The sequence below is a fragment of the Stegostoma tigrinum genome, chromosome 10 (assembly GCF_030684315.1).
Source record: "Stegostoma tigrinum isolate sSteTig4 chromosome 10, sSteTig4.hap1, whole genome shotgun sequence".
Taxonomy (NCBI): Eukaryota; Metazoa; Chordata; class Chondrichthyes; order Orectolobiformes; family Stegostomatidae; genus Stegostoma; species Stegostoma tigrinum.
Window position 1 is genome coordinate 60679841 of NC_081363.1, and position 22524 is coordinate 60702364.

At 41.9% G+C, this 22524-nt stretch overlaps 1 protein-coding gene across 3 annotated transcripts in view; it reads right to left on the reverse strand.

Annotated features, from left to right (window-relative positions):
* The window catches only part of arhgap5 (Rho GTPase activating protein 5), an 82327-nt gene that overhangs the window by 37136 nt on the left and 22667 nt on the right, over nucleotides 1-22524 (reverse strand). For all 3 annotated transcript variants that reach the window (XM_048537223.1, XM_048537220.2, XM_048537221.1), the window contains exon 4: nucleotides 2847-2924. In XM_048537223.1, coding sequence (XP_048393180.1) covers nucleotides 2847-2924 — 78 coding nt within the window. The remainder of the gene's footprint in view (nucleotides 1-2846; nucleotides 2925-22524) is intronic.

Sequence of the window (22524 nt, forward strand, 5' to 3'; positions counted from 1 at the left end):
TTGTATTCTAGCCCTCTGGAAATGAATGCAAACATTGCTTTTGCCTTCCAAAGGGCGAACTGAACCTGCATATTAAGATTAAGAGAATCCTGCACTAGGATTCTGCTCCCAAGTCCCTTTATGTTTTAGATTTCCAAAGCCTTTCTCAATTAGAAAGTCGTCTCCTCCTCTATTTTTCCAACACAAGTGCACACGCTCACACTTTCCCCAAACTGTATTCCATCTGCCACTTCTTTGCCCACTCTCCAAGCCTGTCCAAACTCTACCACAGCCTCCCTGCCTCCTGAACACTACCCTCCACCAGTCTCAGTGTCATCTGTAAACTTAGCAACAACAGCCTCACTTTCTTCATCCAGATTGTTAACATATAACATGAGTAGTTATGGTCCCAACACGGACCCCTGTGAAACTGCAACAGTCGCCAACTGTTATCCTGAAAAACACCCCTTTATCTCCCCTCTCTGCCTTCTGCCAGGCTGCCAATCCTCTATCCACGCCAGTACTTTGCTTTTAACAGGTCTGGCTCTTGCTTAGCAGTCTTTGGCAGGGCACCTTGTCAAAGCCTTTCTGGGAATCCAAATAGATCACTTCCACTGGCTCTCCTTAGTCTAACTCACTGGCTACTCCCTCAAAGAATTCTAACAGATTTGTCAGGCACGGCCTTCCCTTTATGAAGCCATTCTGACCTAACCCTATTTTACCATGCACTTCCAAGTACTCTGCAAATGGACTTCAAAATCTTACTAATGACCTAGGTCAGGCTAACTATCCTATAATTTTATGCCTTCTGCCTCCCTCGCTCTTTAAAAAGGGGTAGTACATTTGCCATCTTCCTGTTTTTTGGAACTCTCTGACTCCAATGACTTCTAAAAGATCATCACCACTGCCTCCACAATCTCCTCAGTCATCTCCTTCTGTAGTCTAACTGTCTGGGCAATTTATTCATCTTCAGACTTTTAGCTTTCCTACCACTACCTTGGTTATGGCCACTATATTCACCTCTGCCTCCTGAATCTCTCAACATTCTGGAATGCTACTGATATTCTCATCCTGAAGACTGATGCGAAGTACATATTTATGTTCCCCCGCCAATTTTTTGCTCCCCATCACGACTTCTCGAGCTTCATTTTTCCAGCATTCAATGTCCACTCCTGCCTCTCCATTAACTTTTGTAAATCTAAACAAAATGCTTGCTATTGTTTTTTATTAGCGAGTTTTGAGAAGATTTGTAGCTCAGGTTGAGGTTCTGGATGTGAGTTTGCTCGCTGAGCTGGAAGGTTAGTTTTCAGACGTTTCGTCACCATTCTAGGTAACATCATCAGTGAGCCTCCGACGAAGCGCTGGTGTTATGTCCCACTTTCTATTTATCTGGTTAGGTTTCCTTGGGATGGTGATGTCATTTCCTGTTCTTTTTCTCAGGGGATGGTAGATTGGCTTTTTTTTATTAGTTTTGGCTAGCTTACCCTCACATTTCATCTTCTCCCCTCATTGCTTTTTTAGTCGTCACTGCTACTTTTTAAAGGCTTCCCACTGAACCTGCACATCACCATATTGTATACATTTTCTTTCCTGCTGTCCCCAATTTCCCTCGCCAGCCATGGCTGCATCACCCACCCTTTAGTTTGCCTCTTCTTACGTAGGAAGAATTCCTGCTGCACCTCCAAAGCTACCTTCAAAATCTCCTGCCACTGCTGCTCCACTGTCTTTCCTGCTGGGTTCCCCTTCCAACCAACCTGGCCAGCTCCTCCCTCAAGTCTTTGAACTTACACTTACTCGACTGTAAGACCGTTACATCTGACTACAACTTCTGCCCCTCAAACTGCAGGGTGAATTCTCTCATATTACAGTCACAGCCCTCAAGGGGTTTCTTCATCTTAAGTTCCCTAATTAAGTGTATCTTCTCACACATCAGGAAATCCATAAATGCGTCTCCCCTAGTAGGTTTATTGCAAGCTGCTCCAAAAAAATTCTTGCAGGCAATTCACAAATTATTTTTCTTGGGATACATTGCCAACCTGATTTTCCCACAAGACCTGCATTTTGAAGAGACCCATACATAAACTCTAGGAGACAGCAAGAGCTGCCAATGCTGGAAGTCAGAGTCGATAGACTGTGGTGCTGGAGGAACACAGGTCAGGCAGCAGAGGAGCAGGAGAGTCAACGTTTCAGTTGGGAACCTCCGTCAGAGCCAGAAGGGGAATGGAGCTCAGAAATTAATTGAAGTGGGGTGGGGCTGGGGAAGGTAGGTGGGATGGTGAAAGGTGGATGCAGGTAAGGGCTTGGGAGATTAGTCAATGGGGAGGGTGGGGAAGATAGGTGAGAAAGAAGATTGACAGGTTGTGTCAGGTCAAGGAGGTAAAGAAAAGAGAAAGGGTTGGACATGGAATGGGGCCAAAATAACAGAAACAAAAACTCCTCAAAACTGTAGCCCAAGGTGGAACCAGACATAGACAGCAACATTACAAACTACATACTATTGACTCTCAACGGATTGTCGCTCTGGAGTCAGAGAGACTGTCATATTTTGATAAGCCTGATTGAGAAATACTTTATTTATAAAAAGTTAAAACTGGCGTAAAATCAATGCATCACAATACTCCAAAAACAACTGCTAAAGGTCCACATTGACAGAACAATGGAAATGTTTTTATCTGAATGAAAATAAATTTGGCTTCTCCATAGCCATATCTTTCCCATGACTGATCCTGATTTGAACATCAAAACAATCGAGCCTGTTGATTTTTTTTTTAAAACCCTGTACGTAGTTACAAAACAAATGTCAATAGCATGATACAGTGAGGAAAAAGGCTTCATTTTGTTATTTAGAAACTGTGGTACTATGTTACCTTGATCAAACTGCCTTTGAATGTTATCTTGATCAGTCCTATTTCCACTTACACGATACAGTCCTTCTGTGTTTAAACCTAAAAAGAAAAGCGCTGATTACCAAATTATATAAATAATGGGTTGAAAAAAATGAAAATATTGTCAAATATTTCATACTGAATTAAAAGCCTATTCAGAACAGAAGGGGAGGCAGGGAGAAACTATTTCAACTGGATGATGTAATGGTAGCAAGATATGTCATGAGATTAAATCTCCAGGAATATATCCAGATCTATCAATCCTGGTCCTACAAAATAAACATTATCGCAAATGGTAGTCATGTAGCCAAATATGACTAACAGCTATAAGCACACAATCAGGTGAAGACTTAAAAAATAAGGCAATAAAGGAAAGGACTCTTGTGACACATTGGCAATGGCCCTACCTCTGGGCCAGAAGACCCATGTTTAAGTCCAACGACCTTCACAGGTGCATCATGGCAAGTTTGAACAGGTATATTGAAAGTGTCTAAGACAAATGGGCATAATTATCACTTCCCTCGAGATGTCCAGACGGACAAATAATTGGGTAAGTTGACTCCAGAAATTCTTGCCCCTTTTTTGCCACTTGCACAATTAAGCTCTGGAGAAGATAGCCCAAGTGACCTCCTCTCCTCCTTAGGGCTCTTAAATGGTCAATTAACAACAAATTAAGGGCCTCAGATGCCACTCATCTGGCTACCTGCCTTTCTTGTCAGCAAAAATAATAGGCTGGTTCTGAATAACATAAATCCTTGTTTGGGAATGGGGAGATAATTGGCAGCTCCATTTGCATCAATCTAGGGAAAAGATGTGGGGTAAGGCTGGTGGAATTCTACTGATTCTCCTGTCCACCCCACCCCCTTCACAAATAATTCCAATCCTGCAAGACTAGACAAAAAAAAGAGACTTACCTTCTCACTGTTTAAGTCCCTAAAAACTTGGCTGCCAGACACAATGTCTAAGACCCAGAAGCTGTGGCCTATGATGAATTTGCCGAGAAGCTCACCAGGCAACTAAGTGGCTAAACGGGGCTTAATCCAGAAATATTTCTCACCTTTGACAGAGGGGAGACAACAGGCGGGGGAGAAGAGACAGTCACTACTGAAGCACACTCCTCCACTTGCAGCATGCAGAACTAAATCTTGGCCACTCTACTTTGGATAATAAATGTTCATCAGCTCTACTTCCTGCAAATAAATTTAGCCAAGTAGCAGCTGAACCACAGTGACTATGAAGGCCCTGTGTGTATTCCCAGTGTGTGCCAAGTCAGCTGATGGCAGCCAGTATAAAGTTAAGAATAAGGCAGTTACCCCTTCCTTGAGTGGAGAATGCTTAGCCCCTCACAACCTGGAATTTCAAGTTCTGCTTCTTCTCTCTGAAGAGGTATCTTAAAACCAAAACCAGCTCTTTGAAGAAGCATTTGGTTACTGGTCACTATGTTGCTGATTTGCATTGGAAACAAGTAACTCAATATCAACTGTAGTAAAATCAATGGTTACATAGTGAACAATGAGGAGGAAATCAACATTATACAAGCAGTAATATAAAACCATGATAAATAATTTTTAACAAGTGAGATAACACATTTTGACGGGAAAATATGAATTTCACCTACACCTGAGAACGAACTGAATGTGTAAAGGGGCAAAGATTTTGATATTTACGTATGATTAAATCTTTAAAAGCATCTTCACAGGTCAACAAAGCAATTAAAAATATTGGGAATTATTTCTAAGGGGCAGAATTCAAAAGTAGCAAATTTACTCTATTTGAATAGGAATATGGTCAGAATGCACTTAAGGGTATTGCACCTATGCTATATATACAGTGTACACACGACAGAAAAACAGCAAAAAAGGATGGCACCGCAATTGATAAGATTTCAGCTGTCAAAGATTGAATTGATTTTGCATTTGTTTAGAAGATGGAATATTTAGCTCAATTTAAATCTTTAAAATATTGATAGGTTTGACAGAGCAAATATGGAGAAAATGTTGCCAGTTGTGGGAGATCTAAATTTAGGAACCAGGAGTATAATAAATAGCTACAAATAAATCTAATCAGGTAATAAAGAGAAATTGATTAATTCAGACTGGTCAGAGTGTCAAGATTGCAACAAGTGGTTGAGGCACACAAACTGGATCTCTTTGAAAAAAAAACTGGATCATGTTATGATCCTAGACCTGATCACCAACTTTATCTTCTGAACTCAGATAAGATCACCAAATTATGTTAAAGCCTGAGGGACCAGTAATCTTCATCTATAAAATAAAGCAAAATGTGAGAACCAGGTGACTTACTGAGGAAAAAGCCACAAAGTTCCAGAGTGTTAGACCAAAGACAATGTTTTATTTGTCAAGATAGAACAGTAATACAATCTGCAATACAGGTAACAGTGGTCAAACAAACTACGATGCAAATCATACAGTGACTAAAATGAACTCAGAGCCCATGAATTTCTAAGCAACTCCCTCCCCCAAAACATTTGTGACACTTTGTTATCAAATCTCAATAAGTTGCACAAGGAATTACAACTCTTCACTTCTGCTGAATTGACTTTGAAATTCCCTCTCAAAAGTAACTCCAGTGCAGACTGCCTCACCTCTGTTCTCGTCAAATCACTTTCAAGCCTTGGGTCCACGCTCCCAGGACTCCAAAAACTGCACTCCAGTACTTACTCTCCAGCGTAACACAAGTTCTTCACTGCCAGCTAGACTCAACCTGTTCAGAAAATTCACAAACCCTCTCCTCATCCAAGCTCCAATCTTAATTCAGCGATGGAAGGTGTCAACGACACTACTGTCAAGCCGCACCTGCTCAGCGATGGCCACTTTGGGTCCCGCCAGGGCCACTCAGCTCCTGATCTCATTATAACCTTGGTTCAAACATGAACAAAAGAACTGAATTCCCGAGAGTGAGGAGAGAGTAACAACCCTTGACATCAAGGCCGCATTTGACAGAGTATGGCATCAAGCAGCCCGAGCAAAACTGGAATCAAGGGGTATCTGGGGCAAACTCTCCGATGGTTGGAGTCGTACCTGATATAGGAAGATGGTCGTGATTGTTGGAGGTCATTCATCTCAGCTCCAGGCCACCACTGCAGCAGTTCCGCAGGGTAGCATCTTCGGCCTAACCATCTTCAGCTGCATCAATGACCATCATAAGGTCAAAAGTGGGGATGTTCGCTGATGATTGCATTATGTTCAGCACATTTGTGACTCCGCAAATAATAAAGCAGTCCATGTTCAATGAAACAAGATCTGCACAATATCCAGGCTTGGGCTGACAAGTGGCAAGCAACACAAATGCCAGGCCATGACCATCATCAATAAGAGACATTCAATGGAGTTCCCATCACTGAATCCCCTGCTATCAACGTCCTGGCATTATCATGGACTAGAAACTCAACTGGACTCACTACATAAACAGTGGCTACAAGAGTAGATCAGAAGCTAGGAATACTGGGCAAGTAACTCACCACCTGACTCAAAGCCTGTCCACCATCCACAAGGCACATGTCAGGAGTGTTCTGGAATACTTCCCAATTGCCTGGACAAGTGTGGCCCCAACAACACTCAAGAAGCTTGACACCATCCAGGACAAAGCAGCCCACTAGATTGCACGACATCCACAAGCACTCCCTCCCTCCACCACCATCACTCAGTAGCAGCAGTGTGTACTGCAGAAATTCAAAGATCCTTCGATGCCACTTTCCAAACCCATGACCACTTCCAACTAGAAGTAGAAGGGCAGCCCACATCCCACATATGAATGGAAAAAAAACACGTAAATACTGCCTGTGCTACTGTTGCTTTCAACCTCCACTCTGTCAGCTGCATTGAAGTATTAATATTCGCAGGTTTCTTCCAAACTGCTCAGAAATTCCCAGAATGCACAGCCAGCAATCTTCCCACTTTCTCAGCTCTCCAGAAATAATTCTGAGTCCTGACTCCAACACTACCTGGTATTTCCTTGAACATCTTCCTGGATTTGTTTCAACAGCAGTGCCATCCAACTGCCTTGCCAGGAGTACAGCTAAACTACCACAGTCCTAAAAATAGAGTAGTCATCTCTTCCCTTCATCGAACTGTGTCCTTCAAACTCACCAACTCTTCTTGTGAGGCCCAAACGATGATCCATTGCAAACTTCAGAATAAGCTTCAGTTCTATTGCGGGCCACTTAAACCTTGAAACACAGTGTGCTCATAATATTACAATTTAACAGAAGATTTACTTATTCAGTACATGTAGTTGTTCAGACTATTCTCTCTAAATTGCCTCCTCCTGTCATGTATATTTTATGGTATACAGAAGTTGCAATGAACAAAGTAAACTGTTCTGGATAGCTGGATAATCTGTATATTATCACGCAAAAACTTAAATAGCACAATTACTTTTTCTGAAAGCACATTTTTAAACAAGTTAAATAGGTATTTCCCATACCTATTTTACCATCTCCAGACATACTGGGCTTAATATACTTCAGTATCTAAATGCTATCACAAATATTTCTTTTCTTCAATTTGTTCACATGGTAAATACTATTTAATATATTTTTGCTAACGTAAAGGGACAAACAACAAAGTACAGCCTTTGGAGTTATCTCCAAATGTACACTATGTTGGGTGATTCAGCCCTGAAGATTACAATCAAGATAATATGACTGTATGTACCATAATAATCAGCAAAGGTGTTTAGAAAATGCTTTAGTTCAGTCATAATATTTTTCAACTATTTCTTTCACTTCAAATTTGTGTGTTACATTTCACATCCAAGTATTCACTGAAAAATTAAATATTCTAAAATAACATTTTAGAGATAACTTGGAAAACTGAAGGTAAAGTACTTGTTGGCACTGCACAAATCTGATATTTATTGGACTGAACAGGATGGGATTGAGGGCAAGGTGGAACAGACTGAGTGTAATAGAGCAAAAGACAAAAGGAAATGATAATGCTAGCAAATGAATGAGAGTTATAAAATGATTGTGGAAAAAAAAATGCAAAAACGAGGACAAGGGCTGCTGACAGCAAAGTGAACAAGATGAGGCTGAAGGAGGGTAGGTGGTTTTAACAAAATTGGAGTACAGACACCATACTCTGAACTCAATTTTGAGTTCCTCCAGATTGCATTCAGCTTTGTTAGAACACTGTAACAGGCCTTGAACAGAAGAAATGTTAGCATGGGAGCAAGGGTATTTGTTGAAATGGCAAGCAATTGGAAAGCTGAGATCATCCCAATGGACAGAGTAGAGATGTTTCACAAAATGGTCACAGTTGGCATTTGGTCTCACAAGTATAAAAGGCAAGCGCACTATCAATAGCAAAAGCAGTTGACTAAATTGAAAGTACAAGTAAAATGTTGCCTCATCTGGAAGATGTGTTTCAGGCCTTGCAAGGGCAGATGGGAGGTGAATGGGCAAGGGTTACACTTTTTGCAATTATATGGTAAGGTGCTTTCAAGGAGTGAGGTCGTGTTAGGAGTGATAGAAGAGTCACAGAGGGAATGGCCCCTAGAGAATGCCAACAGTGGAGAGGAACAGGATGTGTTTATTGGTGGTATCTTGCTATAGGTGGTGGAAATATCAAACTACAAACGTGAAGGCTGGCCAGATAGAGGGTCAAGACGTGAAGCCCTATCATTGTTCTTGGATGGACGACAGAAATGCACAAGTCTAGTCGAACATGATTGAGGGCCCTGTCAACCAGAATGGGGGAATTCTCAGTTGGGGAAGGAGGTCGACATATTGGAGGCAATCTAGTGAAAAGTAGCATCTTCGAATGGATGTGGCAGAGATGGAGAAACTGGGAGGACAGAATGGACACCTTACAAAGGAGCAGGATGAGAGAAGTGCAGTGGGCATAACTGTGGAAGTTGATGGGTTTGTAATGGATTTGGTAGACAGCCTATCCTCAGAAATAAAAGCAATGAAGTTAAAAGAAGAAAGAAAGGAGTATACATAGGCCAGGTAATGGTGAAAGATAGAAACTGGCATAATAAATTCTGAACTAATATGCCAATATTATAGTTGTATTGGCTTGGGTGTGGCAGGTTCTGACATAAAATCTTCAGTACCATTGCCAGGATTTTATCAGCATCCATAGCCTTTTCAATATCCAGTATCTTCAGATGATTCTTAAATCACTTGGAGTGAACTGAGTTGAATGAAGACTGGCATGTGATAAAGTGAATCTCTGGAGGAGGCTGAAATTGAACATCCTATCAACATCTCTGGATGAAGAATACTGCAAATGTTTCAGCCTGATCTTTTGCTGGGCTCTCCCATCCTAAAGGGTAGATATTTGTGGATCTGCTGTCACAATTAATGTGTGACAGGACTGCACACCTTAAATAGGATCTGCTGCTTGTTGAATCACTTTGTCCTGTCCAAGACTTGCCACTGATGGTGTTTGGTACACAAGCAGGCCAGGTTCACCAGGTTGACAGTTCATTTTTAGGTACATCTGGTGCTGGGGTCCTGATAATGTACCAGGGTTGATCCTCTGATTTGATGGTAATGATGGAATGGGGGATATGCTGGACCATGCAGATTGTAGTGTACAATTCTAATGCTGTTGATGGTCCACAGCATCTCATGGATGTCTACACTTGAGGTGCTAGTTTGGTTCAAAATCTTTCTCACCTTAGCAGTGGCAGAGCCACATTACAAAGTGCAGGGATCTCCAATGCAAACACAGGGCTTCATCACCACAACGGCTGTGCAATCACCCTTCTACCAAGACAAATTGGGTGAAGATGAGTTTAAGTATGCTTTTCCCCTCTTGTGGTTTCGTCTTTACGTGCTATAGTCTTATGTCTGACAGGACTTGAACAATTCAGTCAATGGTGGGGCTGCCAAGTCACTCTTGGTGATGGACACTGATGTCTTCCATCCAGACTACATTCTGTACCCTTGCCACACTCGGTACTTCCTTCCAGTGGCATTCAACATGGAGAGGTACTGTTTTATTAAGCTCAGCGGGGAGGGGAACAACAGCATCAGAAGGCTTCCTTATCCATGTTTGACTGATGCCATCTGACTTTATAGGAGGGCAAAGCTCTCTCCCAACTGCAAAACACTGTGCTGTCATAGGGATACTGACGGCGTTGTCTGGGACACAGTTGGTAGGGTAAGCAAGTACGAATGTCAGACTGTGGCTTGACTAGTCTTCAAGACTGCACTCTCAATTTTGGCATTTGCCCCCCGGATGTCATGAAGGAGGACTTTACAGGAATTAATTTGCCATCATACTTTCTAGTGCCTAAATTGATGCCCAGTGGTCTGTCCAGTCTTTTTTGAGACTTTTTGACATTTAATATACTAATTAAGCTTGATAGGCCATTTCAGGATGGCTAAGAGTCAAAAACATGGCTGTGGATCTGGATTCACAAGTAGACCAGACCAGGTGAGGACAACGTATTTCCTTCCCTAAAATACATCAGTGAACCAAATGGGCTTTTACAATAATGTACAATTGGTTTCATGATCATTAGGCTTCTTCTTCTGCCTTGAAACATGCCATGGTGGGGTTTGAACACTGGTCCCCAGGCCATCAGATTACTAGTTTAGTGGCAATACCACACACCACACCAACATTATGCCACCCATAATGTTTACCATCATTTACCAGTCAGATATTGAAACAGTTCATATCCACATGCAGTGAGACTTCGGACAATATTCAGACATGGGCGGATATGAGGCAAGTAACGTAGGGGCTAAACAGTAACCTTCTTCAACAAGCGAGATTTTAACCATGTCCCCTTGAGATTCAATGGCGATACCATCACTTATTCACTACCAAATCCATTCTGGGGAGTATCACTGGCCGGAATCCGAACTGGACCAGCCACATAAATGCTGCGGCTACAACAGCAGCTCAAAGGCTCAGAATTCTGCAACTTGTAACTCACCCCTTGACCCCATAAACCCAATCCAAGTGTTTACAAAGCAAAAGTCAGGGCGAAGTAACAGTCCCTACTCGCCTGGACGAATTCATCTCCAACAACATTCAGAAATGCTTGACACAAAACAAGATAAAGCAGCTTTTTCCAATTATTACCCAATCCACCATCTTCAACATGCATTCCCTCTCACTCAAAAGCAATATGTACCACATACAAGATGTACTGCAGTAAGCGACCAAGGCTCTCATCATACCTTCTAAACCAACCACTACCGCCTAGAAGAGCAACAGTAGATTATACCACCATCTTCAGATTCCTCTCCAAGCCACTCATCCCGGCTTGTAACTCTTATCACTCTTCTTCCATTCAGTTAAAGCCTAGAAAAATAATTCTTCACAGTACTCACTACCACCTTCTCAAGGGCAATTAGAAATGGGTAATAAATGCTGACCTAGTTAGCTACACATCCTGCGAAAGAATTTAAGTACCTCTGCATAAAAACTGACCCTCAACTATTCAGCATTTGCTTGCCAACGAACAAACCAAGGGGCCACAAGCAGGTTATCACTCAGATCAATTGCATTCACAATACAAGACTGCATTGGCAAAATGCCACCTAGCCGTCGGTGCATGCTTTTTACTATTGTGCTATGTGTAAGGTGTGAAACTAAGGAGGTAGGTGTGTAAGAACTTGCATAATGGACACTTTCCAGTCCTAACAGCATTTCCATCAAGATACTACAACTTATGCAATTCACCAGTTCTGCAGCTTGACAATCTCACAATTAAAATGAAAAACTACTGAATTAAAACAATCAAGTTTCTTTATGGAGCAGAAGCAAAATTCAAAGCAAAACACCTTTTCTTTTACAGCTAATTTGTAGTAAATATGACTTAAAAGCAAAATCACAAGCAAATAGTCTTCTGAAAGGCAACCCTACTTATAAAAATGTTCTCTTGAAATTTCAGAGCACTTGCTAGTAAACACCACATTTGAGAAAGACAGAATTTTAAATGAACAATGAGTAAAAACTAATGCGTCTTCCTTAACATCACCGGTAAGATTAAGTGCAGGACATTGGTGGAAAGTATACCTCAACAGCTGACAAAGGGTAGGAATCGACAAAGAAATGAGGAGAACTGCTAAAAGGCATAGCAGATAACAAGTGAGACATAAATGAGTCCATCACAGAGCAGAAAGGGAAAAAGTGAGCATTAGGGGAGGTGATGGATTATAATTGAACTTGCAGCTGGTAGCATTGGCAACAGAGCTTGCAATGTGCTGGCAGGCAATAGGCAAGGATGACTATATTCACACATTTGCTGGGTTACAATTGGGAAACTGTAAAGCAGCTTAATATCTACAAAGCACTTATGATTTGTTCAGGTTTTTGTTGAGTAAAGCAAAAGCTCCTGTTTGACACAAAGGAAAAACCTGAACTAATAAATATAAAATATATCAAATTAATAAGCATTTTATATTTATAAAGCATTTGATTTTGTTCCATGCAAGATGCAGCTTCTTTAAATCATTAGGATAATACAATTCTTTAGCTCAAAGTTAGTTTGTAAATCTAACAAAAAGGACCTTCAGAGATAACATTTTAAAATAATAACTTTCAAGGTGTGATTAGTGGACAAATCCTTGGTGGTAACTGAACAAATTAAAAGTCCAGGAGAAATTACAGAATTTTCAGTGCTTTGGCAGCAAGTTTCACAATCCTATTTACTTGTTCCATGGAATTCGGTGCATTTTGTAATTGGAGCACATTGGTGACTTTGAACAAGCCATTTTACATAAAGCACGATACATCAAATGAACCTACTTAAAAAGAGACGAAATCCCAGGCAACATTTATTTTTCTGTTCAAACTACTTCACCTTTGTCGTCTGCAATTTGGAATTTTGATTTTCCCTGACATGACTCCCAAACAGCTTTTTTGTAAAATGTAAATTCTGCAAAAGGGATCTGAATTTTAAGATTTTCATACAAATTATATACAAAGTTTAAATGAAGATGAAACCATCACTGCACTCTGATGAACAAAAGAAAACCCATAAGACTATTTTCCATAGGACAGAAGAATCGCTGGGCTAGTCAGCATTTACTACCCAACCCTAATTGTTTTCAAGGAGGTGTTTGAGAGTCACTATTTTGAACCCCTGTTCTGTGTAACTGGAAAGAAGTTCCAGGGCTTTGACACAGCACCCACAGAGGAATGGCAATATAGTTGCAAGTCAGGATGACGTGTGGCTTGGAAGAAAGCCTCCAAGTAGTTTGTTCCCAAGCATCTGCTGCCCTTATACTTCGAAGGGTAGAGGTGACAATTTGTAAGGTGTCATTAAAGGAGGTTTAGTGAGTTACTCCTGCCACTTCACGTCAGTGGCAGAGTAATGAATATTTAAGATAGTGGATGGAATGCCAATTAGGTAGGTTATCTTGACATAGATGTCACAGTATTTATATGGCCAGTCCAGTTTTTGTCAATGGCACAATTTGTTTTCTAGTTAAGACAGTTGTAGGGGCTTGCATTCACTGCCTGAAAGGGTTGTAGAGGCAGAAATCTGGTTAGATTTGTAAAAACAACAGCTGGAGATGCATTTGTAGGATTGTGACCAAGGATTTGTAGGATTGTGACTAAGGAACATGTGATTGGATTTAGAACTGGTACAATTATGATCTGCACTGTAAATGTTATATATTTTCAACTCTACCCTCTCCCCTTCAATTCTGAACAACATCTTCCTTGTACCAATTTACAACAAAAAAAAAATGGAGGCTGATGGAAAAAGAATTGGTCGATTATCTGCAACTGCAAATGTGAAAAGGACTGAACGCATACTGAAACAAAATGAAGATAACTTGCAGTTATATAAATTCCTGAACATCCCAAGGTATGATATGAAAAGATGGCAAAATAAACAAGATGAACAATAAGCTGCAAACTGTGCTATTAACTAAATATGCTGGGTGTATGGAAAGATATACACAAGATGGTCTGAACCTTTGCTGGTGCTTCTTCAATTCTGGCAGTCATGTGGAAGAGAATTTCGTGAGATGGGCATGTCACATTTTTATTTTTAAAAAGCCTTTGAGGAGATTCTTGGGGAAGTCTGTAGTAGACATGTTTGTTTTAGAATGACCCCACTGTGAATGATTAAAGACTGGATTGCCATAAAGAAGTGGCTCAGACATATTAGAAAGATCAGCCTCTTGCTTTGTCAGAAATGGCTCTTTGCCTCTATAATCAATGTGAAACTTATGAAGTGAAAGAAGTGACATGTAAAAACGCATTCACAAAACAGAATAACTTGTTTGTGTAGACTGCTCAGAAAAACAAGTTTAAACTGCTCAACTGAACCAGAAAGATCCAAAAAATCATTTCACTACCTGTTGAAGCTTGAAAACTTGGAAGAAATCAATGCAAATTGTTTGACTATCTCAGCTGAGTTCTTTGAACAGACAGGGTTAACAATACTATTGTGGTCATGTGTAAACAGATTTTAGAATGGTGAGACCATAAGACATAGGAGCAGAAATTAGGCCATTCGGCACATCTAGTCTGCTCCACCATTCAATCATGGCTGATAAGCTTCTCAACCCCATTCTCCAGCTTTCTCCCCGTAACCCTTGATCCCCTTGATAACCAAGAACCTATCTCAGTCTTAAATGTACTCAATGACCTGGCCTCAACAGCCTTCTGTGTCAGTGAATTCTATGGATTCACCACTCCCTGGCTGAAGAAGTTTCTCCTTATCTCCATTCTAAAAGGTGTTCCCTTTACTCCTAGGCTGCATTCTCGGACTCTGGACTCAGCCTCCTTGACCTGTGGAAGCATCTTCTCAACATTCACCCTGTCCAGTCTATTCAGTATTCTGTAAATTTCAATTAGATACACCCCTCATCCTTCTAAACACCAACGAGTATAGTCCGAGTCCTCAAACTTGCCTCATGTTCAGCTTTCCATTCTGCGACCATCCTCTGAACCCGCTCCAGGGCCAGTACATCCTTCCTGAGATATGGGGCCCAAAACTGCACACAATACTCCAAATGTGGCCTGACCAGAGCCTTATAAAGCCTCAGTAGTAATCCTTGCTTTTATATTCAAATCCTGTCAAAATAAATGCCAACATTCTAACTGCCTTCCTGACTACTGATTCAACCTGCAAGTTTACCTTGAAATGATCCTGGACTAGAACTCCCATGTCTCTTCGTACTCCAGACTTCTAAATGCGGAGAAAATTCAGAAAACAGTCCATGCTTTTATTCTTCTTACCAAAGCGCATGATCTCATACTTTCCCACATTGTACTCCATCAGCCAATTCTTTGCCCACTCTCCTAACCTGTCCAAATCCTTCTGCACCCTCCCCACTTCCTCAGTACTATCTGTCCCTCCACCTATCTTTGTATCATCTGAAAACTTAGCCAGAATGCCCACAGTTCCTTCATCTAGATGATTAATGCACAAAGTGAAAAGTTGTGGTCTTAACACTGATGCTTGCGGAACACCATTTGTCACCAGCTGCCGTCCTGAGAAAGACCCCTTTATCCCCATTCTCTGCTTTCTGCCCGACTTTAGAATGGTGTTTAATAAATTGCCACAGAATGGACACGTGTAAGCTAAAGGAAAGTGAAAGCACACAGACAGACAATCTGTAAAACCGCATGAGCTGTTGTTTTTCAAACTGAAGCTAAGTATTCACCGATATTCCCTGGGGTTGACATAGGCACAACTGCTCATTTTGAATATATTAAGACTCATGTCTAGTTATGCAGGGTGTGATTTCAAAGTTTGAAAGTGACATAAAACTTTCAACTATAATAACAAGAAGAACAACTGAAGTAAATAATGAGGATAACAAAAGCATGCAATTTATTGAATAGTTTCACCAAACTGCTGACATGGGTATGAGCTAAATCAACTCCTCCTGTGTTAGGGAGAGATAGTAGGGGCTGCCGATGCTGGAGAATCTGAGATAACACAGTGCGAAACTCGATGAACACAGCAGGCCAAGCAGCATCAGAGGAACAGGAAAGCTGACGTTTTGGTTTGAGACCCTTCTTCAGAAATGGGGGGAGGGGAAGGGGACTCTGAAAATGAATGGAGGTGGGAGGAAGATAGAAGATGGATAAAACAGAAAATAGGTGGAGAGGAGACAGACAGGTGAAACAGGAGGAGTTAGGAGGCAGTGAAGCTGAATGTAGGTGGTGAGTTAGGGAGGAGATAGGTCAGTCCAGGAAAGCTGGACAGGTCAAGGAGGTGGGATGAGGTTAGTGGGTAGGAGATGGGGGTGGGGCTTGAGGTTGGAGGAGTGGATAGGTGGGAAGACAGGTTGGGGGGGGGGGGAGGAGGAGGGATGAGTTGAGATGGTTCATGACTGGTAGGTGTAGTTGTTTGTTGTGAACTGAGCGTAGGTGTTCCGCAAAGCAGTCCCCAAGCCTCTGGTTTCCCCCGATATAGAGGAGACCACAACGGGAACAGTGGATACAGTATATCACATTAGCAGACGTGCAGGTGAACATCTGTTTGATGTGGAAGGTGTTCTTAGGGCCTGGGATGGGAGTGAGGTGGGTAGGAGGTACAGGGGCAGATGTAGCACTTACTTCAGTTGCAGGGAAAAGTGCCGGGGTTGGTGGGGCCAGAGGGGAGTGTGGAGCGGACAAGGGAGTCACGGAGAGAGTGGTCCCTCTGGAAAGCAGACAAGGGTGGGGAGAGAAAAATGTCTGTGCTAGTGGGGTCAGATTGCAGATGGCAAAAATGTCAGAGGATGATGTGTTGGATTTGGAGGTTGGCAGGGTGGTACATCAGGATGAGGGGGATTCTGTTTTGGTTATTATTGCGGATAGGGGATGGGAGAGATGAGTTGTGGGAAATGTGGGAGACATGGTTGAGGGCATTTTCGATCACTGTGGAGGAGAAGCTGTAGTCCTCGAAAACAAAAAGTACTTCCGGGATGTTCAGGAGTGGAATGCCTCATCTCGGGAGCAGATGTAGTGGAGGCGAAGGAATTGGGAATAGGGGATGGCCTTTTTGCAGGAAGGTGGGTGACAGGAGGACTATTTTAGGTAGTTGTATGAGTTGGTAGGCTAAAAATGGATATCAGTTTCCAAGTGGACACCAGAGCTGGAGACAGAGGTGTCCAGGAAGGAGACAGAGGTATCAGAAATGATCCAGGTGAACTTAAGGTTGCAGTGGAAGGTGTTAGTGAAGTGGATGAACTGTTCGATTTCCTTGTGGGAACACAAGGCAGCGGCAAAACAGAAGAAGAGATGGGGGCTAGGGCCAGTGCAGATTTTGAAGAGGGATTGTTCCATGTCTCCTACAAAGAGCCAGGCATAGCTTGGGCCCATGTGGTTTCCCATGGCCACCCCCTTTGTCTGTAGGAAGTGGGAGGAAATCGAAAGAGAAGTTGTTGAGGGCGAGGACGCGTTTGGAGAAGTGGATGAGGGTGTCAGCGGAAGGGGGCTGGTCAGGTCTGCAGGACAGGAAGAAGTGGAGAGCCTTTAGGCCATGTGCATGGGGAATGCAGGTGTATAGGGACGGGTGTCCATCATAAAAATGAGGTGTTGGGGACTGCGGAATTGGAAGTTCTGGAGGAGGTAGAGAGCAGGGTGGTGTCACGGGCATAGGTAGGGAGTCACTGGACCAAGGGGGAGAAAATGGAGTCCAGATAGGTGGAGATAAGTTTGGTGGGGCAGGAGTGGACAGAGACAGAGACAGTCTGTCAACCAGGGCAGTCAAGTTTGTGGGCTTTGGGAAGGAGATAGAAGTGGGGGGTGCGGGTTTGGGGAATGATGAGGTTAGAGGTGGTGGGTGGGCGGTCACCTGACGCGGTGAGGTTGTGGATGGTTTGGGAGATGATGGATTGGTGCTCAGGGGTGGGGTCATGAAGGGGGCGATAAGAGGTGGTGTTGGACAGTTGGCATCTGGCCTTGACAATGTAGAGGTCAGTGCGCCATGTTCCAACTGCGCCTCCCTTGTCTGCTGGTTTTACTGTGAGGTTGGGATTAGAGCAGAGGGCTGCATGTTCTGTGAGGGAGAGGTTGGAGTAAGTGAGAGGGATAAAGAGTTTGAGGCGATTGGTGTCTTGACAACAATTAGAAATGAAGAGGTCAAGGAGGGTAGGAGCCTTGGGGTGGCGTCCAGGAGGAGGGGGTGTGATGGACCCAGGAGAAGGGGTCAGTTAGGCTCATGGTTAAAGAAATAAGTGCGGAGGTGGAGGAAAAATTGCTCAATGTCTAAACGAGAGTTGTATTCGATGATGAGTGGGTGGAGGGGGACAAAGGTGAGTCCTTTATCGAGGATTAACTGTTCATCCTCAGTAAGGGGGAGGTCTGGGGGGATAGTGAAGACTTGGCATGGCTAGGTGGGGTCACAGTGTAGGTAGGGAGTTACTGGACCAAGGGGGAGAAAATGGAGTCCATAAGGCGGTGGGCAGAGCGACACTGGCCGGTAAATCTCGGATGTTGGTGGCAGCGGCATCCTCGATGTCTGTGTTGGCCTCAGAAACAGAGGCAGCAGCATCGGCAGTGATGTCAATGGAGTTGGTTCTATCGGAAGTGGCGTACCAGGTGACAGCGGATGTGACATCAGCTGTGGAAACCGTTAGTGCTCCGAAGTTGGCCACATGGCCAAGGGCAGTGGGCACGTGGTGGGGAAGGTTCTGGGTATGACGGCAGGCACCTGTGAGTTTAAAGTACTTTTGATTTTTAGTGTCTAATAAAGCCAAGTAAAATTGAGAGTTCAGATTGTGGGTCTTATGAAGGATAAAAAACAGGAGAGGTTCTTTGCAGATCTGGAAGAGGGAGGCTCCGAGCTGGGGTAGGCTTGATTGTAGCATGTTGCACCATTTTACGACTGTGATGAGTATAACATATTCAAGTTTTCATAGGTGCTAAACTAATTCAATATAGTATTTACTACTCTGGAGTTTACACATCAACAGCCACCGAAATCTCTTGACTCAATTACTTATGTAACAACTGTGTCCTTTAGAAGAGGTGTTCTGTGCGGTTTCTCTTGCAGAGGTGGTTGCCACAGCAATGCCACACAGCTTTTAAGTTCTCCTGGGTGTTTTTTTTTAAATCATGAATGATCAGAGTCAGGGCTCACACAGGCCCAGCAAGGCTTTTCATTTTACTTTTAGTTAGCGAAGGCTTCTACTCACTGCTGAGTTAAAGGCTTCAGTTCCCAAATGCATGATGGCTCAGTGGTTAGCACTGCTGCCTCACAGCACCAGGTACCCAGGTTTGATTCCAGCCTCCGTGTGGAGTTTGCACATTCTCCCCATGTCTGCGTGAGTTTCCTGCAGGTGCTCTGTCTTCTTCTCACAGTCCAACAACGTGCAGGTTAGGTGGATTGGCTGCGCTGAATTGCCTAGTGTCCAGGGATGTGCAGGCTAGATAGATTAACCGTGGAAAATACAGGGTTATGGGGATTGGGAAGTGGGCTTCTCTTCAGAAGATCAGTGTGGGCTTGATGGGCCAAATAGTCTGTTTTTACACTGTAGGGATTCTGTCAAAGTCTTAGACAGTGATATTTCCTCTTAAAAATCAAAAAAAAGGACAGATTATCTCTCTCTTCTGGACTGAAAAGTGACAGTACATGAAAACCAGAATTATTTTACAGAAATTGTATTTTTGCCAAAGGGCTGTGTTTGTGGGATGCTGTCTAAAATTGGAACAGTTGAAGCTTAGTGATTAAATAAAACATTATCTTGTTAAGTATTTCAATAGGGGTGAAGTTATGTCAATCTGTTGTCGTGTTTTAGTTGTGTTTTAAGAATAGTGTGTTTGTTACAGTCTAGTGGGAAACCAATCGAATCACATGTAGGGTGCTGTTATCCACATTTGCCTTTCAATAAATATAAACATGTGCGCGCACATAAGAGTCTGAGTGTGTCTGTTGGTCTGGTAAATCATTACTAAGGAAATGATCGTGACAATTTTGATGATTGCACAAACAAGTCTCACCTTTCCTGATGTACTTCTGACAGGCTTTCAAAGCTACCATTCAGCAGGTGTTAAAAATGCTCATCTCCATCTTTCGTAGATGTTAAGTATTTCAGTAATATAGCCGCATAGAGGATTTACATAAAATCCCTTTGACTTGTTTATAAAGTTGCAGTTCTTGGAGACGTGTTTGCATTTTGTATTGCCTACTGCCATCTTACAATCAAATGAAAAGAAAATATCCACTTTTAGGTTGAATAGGTTTGGTTCAATTTTGTAGCTCCGCTATAAAATTAAGTATTCATAACATACTTAAAAATTGAGTTGAATTTCTGAATAAGTGATGTGACACACATGTTTCAACAATTATCAAACTATCAAAATATTTTAAGTCTAACAGTTGACTTCAGTTTCAAAAACAGAAATTGCTGGAAAAGCTCAGCAGGTCTGGCAGCATTTGTGAAGAGAAAATCAGAGTCAATGTTTCTGGTTGGTTCTGAGGAAGGGCCACAGGACCCGAAACATGAACTCTGATTTTCTCTTCATAGATGCTGCCTGACCTGCTGAGCTTTTCCAGCAATTTCTGTTTCTGTTCCTGTTTTACAGCATCAGCAGTTCTTTTGGTTTTTATTTTGTCAACCTCAACTCCTTTGCTCAATAACCTCATCGGCCTGAAGAAAATTATCCTGCTTAAAAGTCAATACATTGAATAGAAGACATGTGAATTGTTCAGTAAGCTTAAAATTGCACCATGTTCTTTAAATTCTAACAGCAGGAAGCACAAGTACAGTCATCACAAAACCTACAAAGACGACACCCGCCTAGAAACCAGAAGTACGAGGGAGGCCGTAAGCTGAAGGCAAAAGGACAAAGCTTCAAAAATACATTACCATATTGTATAAATCAGAGACAAGGGACTTCACCAATAATTCAACAATGCTAAACTGATCTAACTAATACATTTGATTGTGAATTGTTATGTTCCATTTTAGAGCGTTTAAACAAGGAAAACTCTGGGTTCAATGAATAAAAACTCATAAGCCCAACACATAAATGTTGTGTTCTTGCCATGGCAAAACATTAGGTCTTGGCCAACTTTGTACATGTAGGTTTGGACACCTCAGACTTGTTCTAGAATGAAGCCTTCATTCAATTTTGAATTATTATCCGAAGACAAACAATATTCATCATAACCACACATAGCCTAATTGGGAATATTATTCTTTGTGTGCCTCTATGGCAGAGATATCTCTGAACATGTTTTTGTTTCAAAATACCTTTTGGAAAAGGAAGGCTGCAAGACAATCACCATTCTATATCTGGAAAACAGTATTTGTGCTTCTCAGACCTCAGCAGGGGAGCAAAACATGAACAACTCCAGCCAAGACACATGTGGATGTCAGGTCGCGCACCATCAAGTTTATTTACAATATACTCCAGCAGCTGAGCAGGCTATTAATGCCTATGGTAGGACAGAGTGGCCAAGATCTGTGCCACACATTCTGTCTAATTGGTTGTTCTATTTCAGAGTTTCATGTCACCCACAGACTTTTAAATTATTCCTTGCATAACCAAGTTCAAATCGTAAATATACATCAAAAAAAAAGGGGCTCTGATACTACACCCTAGCAAGCTACTCCCTTTAATTCCATGGGCTTTAAGTTTACTATGAAGTCTACTATTTTAAATAGAAGATATTGAGAACATGTTGAAAAAATCATACACAAGGTAGTTGTAAATGTATTTGATCACACAGGTATTAATGATCTAAACATAGGTGAGATTAACAAAATCTGTGTTTTGCTCTTGAAAGATTTTTCTGCCAAGATGGCGTTCAACCGCTTCAGGAGGATCTTGAGGCATGTTTGTGACTGGCAAATTATTCTTAACTTGGATAAGAGTCTTGTACAAGTGGGCTGGATGAATTCTGAACATATATATACCCTTCAGGAAAACAACACTAAAGCAGGAAGAGAAAAGGATATGGATATTCCAAGTGCATACATCGCGAAAGATTTTGGGGTATGTTCATGAGACAATTGATCACAAGACTAAATTTTGGTACCCTGCCCTTGTACACGACTTTGGTCAAGCTGTAACAAAAACATTGTCCAGTTTGGTCTCCTTGCGTGACGAATGACATTACGGTGTTGGAAAAAGCACACAAGGTGGTCACACAATTAATGAAAAGATTTTAAATTATCAAAATATATCAATCTTTGAAGTGTGAATTTGGAGACAATTTGATCAAGGTTTACAAGATTAAAATTGGAAATGTGGCCTGATCAAGGTTAACAAGGGAAAATAGACCTAAGAGACATACAAATTGGTCAAAAAAAAAGCAGACATAAAGATTGGGAGCAGTTTAAATTTCAGTATAAAAATACAGAGGGATTGGCGAGGAGGGGAAATCGAGTACAAGACTAAGCTTGTGGGGAACATTTGTAAAGACATATATAGATTCCTCACAATCAGAAACAGGGAAGTTGTAATGGGGAACAAAAGATATGGCAGAGCAATCATGGTTCTGTCTTCTCAAAGGAGGAGACAAATCATGGACAAGAAGTGATGGGCAACACAGGGTTTAGTGAGAGGAAAGGACCAAATGAAACCAGTATTAGTAAGGAAATGGTGTTGAGGAATTTAATGGGATTAAAGGCTGATAAAACTCACGAGCCTTAAAGTCTGTCTCCCAGAGTATTTAAGGAAGTGGTCCAAGAAATATTACATGCATTGGTGGTTATCATTCAAGATTCCATATACTTGGAACAGTTTCAATGGATCAGTGGGTAGCT